At 37.9% G+C, this 8,934-nt stretch overlaps 1 protein-coding gene across 2 annotated transcripts in view; it reads left to right on the forward strand.

Annotated features, from left to right (window-relative positions):
• lingo1a (leucine rich repeat and Ig domain containing 1a) overlaps positions 1 to 6,451 on the forward strand; it is a 122,918-nt gene extending 116,467 nt beyond the window's left edge. The window contains exon 3 of one of the 2 annotated variants that reach the window (XM_063479234.1): positions 2,328 to 6,451. In XM_063479234.1, coding sequence (XP_063335304.1) covers positions 2,340 to 4,187 — 1,848 coding nt within the window. In that variant the 5' untranslated portion in view covers positions 2,328 to 2,339 and the 3' untranslated portion in view covers positions 4,188 to 6,451. The remainder of the gene's footprint in view (positions 1 to 2,327) is intronic. The other variant, XM_063479233.1, reaches the window with a different exon arrangement.
• Positions 6,452 to 8,934: the final 2,483 nt, after the last annotated feature.

Raw genomic sequence — 8,934 nt, forward strand, 5'->3', positions numbered from 1 at the left:
CATGAAGCACAGCAGGTTCTGGTGCAGGTCTCTGAATTCAGACAAATTCTCAACTGTTTCTGGCATCACTTGATTACAGATGGTATCATCAAATCCCCAATCTGAACTTTGACCTCAGAGCGAATAAAATGAAATTGAGCAAAGTAAATCTAACCCATTTTTCATGATTCTACTGTCCAGTTGACTATGGGCTCACTGGGGGGGGGAAATTATCAGTGGCAGGTGGCCACAATAGTAGTAACAGGTTACCCCATAATTAACTGTCAAGCTGGATATCACTGATTTTTTTTCTTCTCTCTACACTATCAATCTGTCACATGTATTGTGGTCCACTGAATCTGCTGAAATACAAAGGTGCATTATCCATCTTCACAGACCTCCTGGGCATCTGGAAGAACAATCACATAACCAGTCAGAAATGGACTTTTTTCTTTTTTGGTGGCTTTTGTGTGCCTCACAGAGAGACAGAAAGATTGGGAGACAGAGACAGAGACGGGGAATGACACGCAATACAGAGACCAGGATGGGTTAATGTAGTGAGAACTTAGCCTTGGCATCTGAGTCGCATGCTATACCAGATGAGGTGCAGGGCATCCTAAACACTAATTTAGAAGAAGAGATGAAACTGCATACCACTGGGAATATTCACTGTATTGTGACAACAGTCATCACACATTGACAGGTATTTCCCAGGGACATGTCTAAAGAGGAGTGCAAATTATATGTGAAATAATTTTTTTTCAGCCTGTTTTTTCTTTACATTTCTTACCTCTTATTTTCATCCAACTCCTTGTGTTGTAATATAGTTCAAAATTGTTGTAGTATTAATGCTGATCACATGCTCTTTTTTTGTTTGTTTGTAAATGGGTGTTCTGCTATGACACAAATGGATCATTTCATTGCTGTTAGAAAGGATATGTCTGTGAAGGTTCTCAGTCATCCAGGTCATCGTTCTAAGGTCAAATGGCGGAGAGTCCCAGATTTAAACCCAGTGGGAGTATCCCCCCAAAGAGGGACAAAAGGACCCCCTGATGATCCTCTACCTAATCACATGAGCCAAGGTGTGAAAACGGGTGTGGGTTGGCTGAGGTTGGCGGGTGTGGGTCACAATCAGCCAACCTGGCTGATTGTGACCCACACCCGTTTTCACACCTTGGCTCATGTGATTAGGTAGAGGATCATCAGGGGGTCCTTTTGTCCCTCTTTGGGGGGATACTCCCACTGGGTTTAAATCTGGGACCCATTTGACCTTAGAAAGGTTAGAAAGGATAGACTCACACTAACCAGTGGAATCAAATTAAACAGGTTTTGTTTCCTGTCTTGTACATATGTATCTCTCCATTTCTAATTCACTGATGGTCTATATTTTGACTGTGAGCAACTGTCATCCATAGCACATACATCATAGTTGCCACCATTTTTATCTTTGATTGTATCATTTTGTTACTGTTGCTCCACCCTCTACTGTTTTAGCTCACACAGCAAATTTACATTTTAAGAGGAAGAAAAAGACTTCAAAATACCACACTAAACCATGGATGTGCTCAGAAAAAGTTGTTACAACACAGCATGACTTACAGAAATATGTTGTTAATTCCACTAGACACATCCCTTTGCTTTATGTCATGGAGACAGCATTGACTGATTGATTATTTGTAAGGTTTAGTGTAGATATGTTCAGGATTCCACAGCATACACCAAGAGGTTATACAGTAGTGAAAGATGTATGTAGATTACTAGAATGATTTTGCCTTTGATTTTCTTCCTTGGATCAGTATTTTTATTCGTATAACAAGGTCTCATGGACGACTGTGTATTTACAGGAGCTGCTCGGATTTAAAATACCTTTTGAAACTCTGCATTGGCAAGTTAAAGATGCAGAATTTAAAATTGCATGCACATACCTTATTCCTTGTAACCTCTATTCATCTTTAGTCTGTTCATGAATATTGCAGCAGGACACACTCTCTCTACTCTTCTCTGTTCTGTTAGCATTTGTGTCGCATCAGAATGTTGTCCTTTTAGCACATGCAGTTGTTGAACTTGCCAGCTGCCAGAAAATGCACATAATAACCAAAGAGAAGTGTTTTAAATACAAGTTCTGAGAGTTATTAATTCAGACTCCTGTTCTGTACATCTCCCACATATAATGTAAAATAGTAGAATTTTATCATTAAACTGCATGATGACAAATCAGCTCATTGCTCAAGACTGTTAAAACTATTGTTTTAGCTCATATCTTTCAGTTTTTCACAATTTGCACTGTATTTGTCTATTAACTGAACAGACCATCATGAACATTTTGCTATGTCTCTGCGTCTCTCTAGGTAACCGATAAGATGGTGGGCAGGGAAGCGACTGGGCACAGCTACCTGGTGGCTTTCTGGCAGCCTATTCTGATTCTGATGCTGAGCACCGTCCTGTCTGGATCCACAACAGGCTGTCCATCCCGGTGTGAGTGCAATGTTCAAGAGCGATCTGTGATGTGCCACCGCAAGAAACTCATGACAGTTCCTGAAGGCATTCCTGCAGAAACAAGACTGCTGGACCTCAGCAAGAACCGTATCAGAACCATTAACCCAGATGAGTTTGCCAACTTTCCCAACCTTGAACACCTGGAACTGAGTGAAAACACAATCTCCACTATTGAGCCTGGAGCATTCAACAACCTTTATGGCTTGCGAATACTGGGGCTACGTAGCAACAAGCTAAAGCTCATCCAGCTCGGTGTGTTCACAGGTCTGAGCAATCTTACACAGCTGGACATAAGTGAGAACAAGATTGTCATCCTGTTGGACTACATGTTCCAGGATTTGTATAACCTCCGCTCTTTAGAAGTGGGTGATAATGATCTGGTTTTCATCTCCCATCGAGCTTTTCATGGCCTAAGTAGTCTTGAGCACCTGAGTCTTGAGAAGTGCAACTTGTCTTCTGTGCCAACAGAGGCTTTTACCCACCTCCATAGTTTAATCACTCTCAGGCTGCGTCACCTCAATATCAATGTCATACGGGATTATTCTTTTAAACGGCTCTATCGGTTAAAAATATTGGAAATAGCAAATTGGCCATATTTGGATACGATGACCCCAAATTGCTTGTATGGATTAAATCTCACCTACCTGACGATTGCAAATGCCAACCTGACCACAATTCCTTATGTAGCCTTGCAGCACTTGGTTTATTTGCGCTTTCTCAATCTTTCATACAACCCTATCCATACCATTGAAGGAAATAAGCTCCATGATCTGCTGCGTCTGCAGGAATTTCACCTTGTGGGAGGCAGACTGGCAATGATTGAGCCCTACTCTTTCCGAGGTCTAAACTACCTGAAAATACTAAATGTGTCTGGGAACTCGCTTAGTACTTTAGAGGAGTCTGCTTTCCATTCAGTTGGCAACCTGGAAACCCTGGCATTGTATGATAATCCCTTGGCCTGTGACTGTCGACTATTGTGGGTTTTCCGCCGGCGCTGGAGACTGAACTTCAACAGGCAGCAGCCCACCTGTGCCTCCCCTGAGTTTGTCCAAGGCAAAGAGTTCAAAGACTTCCCAGATGTTCTGCAGCCAAACTACTTCACGTGTCGCAAGTCTAGGATTAGGGATCGCAAACCTCAGCAAAAATTTGTTGACGAGGGAGCCATTGTTCATTTTGCTTGCCAAGCAGATGGGGATCCCGCTCCAGTGATAATGTGGCGATCTCCACAGAAAAAGTTTATCACCACCAAGATGATTGGAAGGCTGTCTGTGTTGCCAGATGGTACTCTTGAAGTGCGCTATGCCCAGATTCAAGATAACGGTACATATGTGTGTATAGCTAGCAACGCAGGTGGAAATGACACCTCTCTTGCACACCTTCATATTCATAGCTATTCGCCTGACTGGCCACACCAGCCCAACAAAACATTTGCTTTCATATCAAACCAGCCGACAGAAACTGGAGCTAATGATACAAGAGCCAATGCCCCTTTCCCATTCGACATAAAGACATTGATTATTGCAACTACAATGGGATTCATCTCGTTTCTTGGTGTCGTCCTCTTTTGCCTGGTACTGCTGTTCCTCTGGAGCAGAGGTAAAGGCAACACTAAACACAACATTGAGATTGAGTATGTGCCACGGAAATCAGACGCTGGCATGAGCAGCACCACAGTGGATGCTCCTCGCAAATTTAACATGAAAATGATCTAACAGAGCTGTGGAATTTATTAATTTTGAACTTTAAAATAAGACAAATGGTAAAGAAGACATTTCCTTTCCTCTCTTACAAACCTGTGGATCCTGGTCTGTTAACATAGAGTAAAATGTTCTTTCTCCTGACTGATGGACAAGGAATGAAACCACACCCAGTGTTACATGGCATCTGTGGTTTCCACAAGGCCTGTGGGGGCATTAATTGAAAATCAGATTTGTCATAGGCAGTTCTTATTCCTGTGGATTTCTAATGAGATAACTATATCACAAAAATAAAAATAAAACATTTTAAAAGCTAGAATGCGAGGGGCAGATCATATTTTGGCCGTCTCTGTTTTTTGTGCGTATTTTTTTATTTCGTGTTTGCTTTATTCTGAAGTTAGGTGTTCTCTTATGAATGAGATTTGTATGGGTTGTTGAGCACCTTAAACACTGACCAATTCAAGTACATCTTCATCACTGTATATCATTGTGAATACTCCTGTGCCTCCTTTTTTTGTTTTCCATGGTTTTTCTGTGATTCAGGAAATTTATTGTGTCATATTATGAAAAAAAACACAGCAAATTCTTCGAAAGACAAAACTGTTACTAACATCTGTAAAATGTTATCTGAATTTCATAACCAATTCATAACCAAGAAAAAACAATTAACAGTCTGTAAAATCAGATTACAACCCTGTTAACGCAATGATGATTACAGCAGTAATTTGGTGCAAATTTTTGGCAATCGGTCCATATTTTTACCGATCTAAAGAATCAGCTAAAAAACAGCCAAAAGGTACATAAGAAAAATTGCATTTTTACACCGAAAATATTCACATAAATAATTAATGCAAAAAAATGCATAAAATCATGTTAAATGTGTTGTTTAATGTGAGTATTAAACATTTTTACATAATGGTTTGAAGTGAGTACTTAGCACCAGTGCCACTCAGTCCATTTTCAGATGTTACCCAGACAGTGCTCACAGATAGATTAAGGACTTGATACAAAAAGGAAATGAGAAAAGTGTTTGAAACCATGCTCTGTTCTCACAATAGATGCACCTATCCACAGCAGTTTTGCCATCCAAAAGAATGGTTGGCTCTGGCACTTAAGTACTTACTCCTAAGCTTTTAAATAGCATTTCAAAAAAACTTATGTAATAGTATTAGTTTGTGCTCAACATGATTAGATGGAATAAAACTTGCGGTGCTCACGCTTTGGATATGATGTGCTCCTCAAGCAGTAAGAACATTTCTGTCATTGCTTTCTTGATTTTTTTTTTAATTTAATGAAATTAATGCTTTATTCATGACAATACTGCCTCCCCCAGCAAAGCCATGGAAAAATTACCTTCCAGAATCATTTATATGTTCGTTTTTTCCTAGAAATGTGCATTTATTTGTCAGAGGGGAAAAACTGCAGCATATTATGCTCCCACTTGGTTCTGCAAATAAAATCAAAAGTTACCTTTTCAAGTACACACTGTTGTACAGCCGGGCTTTGAAAACATGTGAGGATAAAGGCCAAGTTATCTATGATGGATGACATTGCATATTACATCACAGTAATGGCTGGAAGTAAGAACTGAATATGCAGATGGTTGAAGTGACACAGATGGTTTCACCCATGGAGCAATCTGAAGCAGCTTTGGTGTAATCCGTTTTGCATAAAGGAGAAAAAAAAACAAACAAAAAAAAAAAAAACGCTGGATATGGCTCATGGTTCTCCCTCTTGCTGATTATGAATGCTCTCTTTGTTCAAAGTGTGGCAACTGTACCTAGCCTTTTTTTTCTTTTTCTTCCTAAGTGGTTTGGGAAGTTCTGATTTTGGTATATGTTATTCCTTTTTTTAATTTTGACCATGGACTATACTGACCATGTAGTCCAAGCCAACTTTTTACAAAAAAATATATATACTAAAAAAGAAATCTATGGAAAATACATTCAAATTGTTCTGTGCAATAAAGGTAATATGCAGATTTTTTTTTTTTAATTAACAAAATTTTGTTGATGTTGAATTGTTGAGAATATGGTATGTTGTATTAAACAATCTATGGACTTTTGTAAAAAAAAAAAAAAAAGTGATGCTTTTATCTTGGTTTTAAAGTTTCAATTGTTTTTTCTTATAGAAAAATATATATGTCATAGCTATGTATCGGTAGATTCAGCTCACCTATATGTACTGATGACTTTTCAGGTGCTGAAGTTCCTCATCACTTATGTGAAATTGCCACAATTTCCATTAATTATTTCATTTACAAGCTACCAGATTCTTATTAATTTTTTTTCCTTTTTTAATTTAGCATAATTTTCTAAACTTCTGTTTACCAAGTTTATGTGTATCAGTGGCCAAATGAGGAACTTAATGTTTGATTTTTTCAATTGAATACCTCATTACATGATGATTCAGACTGAAAGGAAATTTAATATCATATATTTCAGTGCTAATTACTTGTTTACAGGGAAAATTGTAGTTCAATTGTTCATTTGCCTAGCCTCTAAACATTTATTAACCACCATTAGTAAAGGTTCACTGGCACTGTGATGCATATTGGAAATATTTTTAATTTACTCTGCACAATTGTAATTTTAAAAGAGACAAAGTCATCAGCTAGGGAACTTCGAAGTATAACCAAATACTGGCTGTTTCACTTTGAGTAACACTATTATTCTGCGATATGTCTTAGAATAACAATAGCAAATTAGGTTGCCCTTTGAAGATTATGGGAAATGACCAAGGATACGACTAGGACAGCCTGGTTTCATAAAATACTTCTGCCCTTCAGTGAGTTTGAATCTCTGTCCCATTCCCTTTTATTCCGTATCTTTGCTGCCTTTTAGGACTCCGTGGGGACTTTTGACATTCTTTTTTTCCTCAAGCTGTATCAAAGCATGCTCATTTATCTTCTGACTCAAAAACAGACAGGCAGAATAGAAGAGGAAAGAAGCTATTCTTGAGGCCCAAGAGCCCCAGGGAGTAATGGAGACATCCATTGTTTTCATTCCTCAGATATTAGATCTGTGCTTAAAATTCTAGGTCAGGAACAGGCTGATGGATTCTGACACCATGCGACAAGTTGTCTTTCCTCAACTGAGCATGAAAATATAGACACACCTCTGGGTCTTCCTTGCACTCATCCAAATCCACGCTCTTAACAACATCTGGGAAACACAGCATGTAAGCAAACAAAAGTGGGAATTTGCTGTTGGCTGCACTTCTATCAGAAAGTAGAAGCTTCAGATGCCTAAAATAAAAAGCAAGTCATTTGAGATTTTTATGTTGATGTGGAATCTAAACTCATGGCAGGTCGCTGTCTCTCATATCCATATCAAAGGACCAAAACATCTCTTATTATATGTGTTTCTATATTATACCTATTTCTGAATCTATTTCAGTCACTCTCAGTCAAACCATACACAGTCCTGATTAAAATCAATTCTAAATCCAATATGTTATATTTCATAAAATATTCCAATTCAATAATTAACAAAGTAGACATGGGACAACCACTGTACTTTTAATTTGATTTAAAATGGAAAAAGGTTACATCTTAAAATGTATTTAAATCAAATTAAATTAATAATGAATAAACTGAATAATAATTTTAAGGAAGACGTACCCAACAGTGTTGCAAACGTTATATTGTAGTAATAAGTCTCTTGAACCCTCTAGTCATTTAAACATATGCTTAAAATATACACTTTTTTTTTTTTTACATTGAGTGAAAATATAGTGTGTGAAATAACCAAGCTTAAAATAAAACACTACCATAACTTGAGACAAAGCTAGCAAAACAGAGTTAAAGCTAGCAAAACAATAAATAGATCTTTGTTGGTTATCCGTTGGTTAACAGCATTGACAAATAGCACCATATTCAAACATATGAATGAATTGAAGAACTGAAATATATTACTACTTCTGTAGTCATCATCAAAGTGTTCACTATTAGCTAACTGTCCCGAGAAATGGAGGAACTTTATAGGACCATTCTTTTAGCGAAGAAGTAAAACACTATGAAAAAATGTCACTACATAAACAACTATATTATTGGCAAATAATATAGGTCTGCGCCTCTAATTAAATAGATTTTAAAAAGCTCAGAAGCAAAGGCCAACATTTTGATTTAGAAAAAAAAAAGTATGAATATATTTCTAAAATCAAAGAAAAGTCTTGAACACTGTGTGACATGGACAACTCTATACAGTCAGGTCCATAAATATTGGGACATCGACACAATTCTAACATTTTTGGCTCTATACACAACCACAATGGATTCCAAATGAAACGAACAAGACATGCTTTAACTGCAGACTGTCAGCTTTTATTTGAGGGTATTTACATCCAAATCAGGTGAACAGTATAGGAATTATGACAGTTTGTATATGTGCCTCACACTTCTTAAGGGACCAAAAGTAATGGGACAATTGGCTTCTCAGCTGTTCCATGGCCAGGAGTGTGTTATTCTTTCATTATCCCAATTACAATGAACAAATAAAAGGTCCAGAGTTCATTTCAAGTGTGCTGTTTGCTTTTTGAACCTGTTGCTGTCAACTGCCAGGATGAGATCCAAAGAGCTGTCACTACCAGTGAAGCAAGCCATCATTAGGCTGAAAAAACAAAACAAACCCATCAGAGAGATTGCAAAAACATCAGGCGTGGCCAAAACAACTGTTTAGAACATTCCCAAAAAGAAGGAACGCACTGGTGAGCTCAGCAACACCAAAAGACTAGGAAGACCACAGAACACAACTGTGGTGGA

The sequence above is a fragment of the Pelmatolapia mariae genome, linkage group LG7 (assembly GCF_036321145.2).
Source record: "Pelmatolapia mariae isolate MD_Pm_ZW linkage group LG7, Pm_UMD_F_2, whole genome shotgun sequence".
Classification (NCBI taxonomy): domain Eukaryota; kingdom Metazoa; phylum Chordata; class Actinopteri; order Cichliformes; family Cichlidae; genus Pelmatolapia; species Pelmatolapia mariae.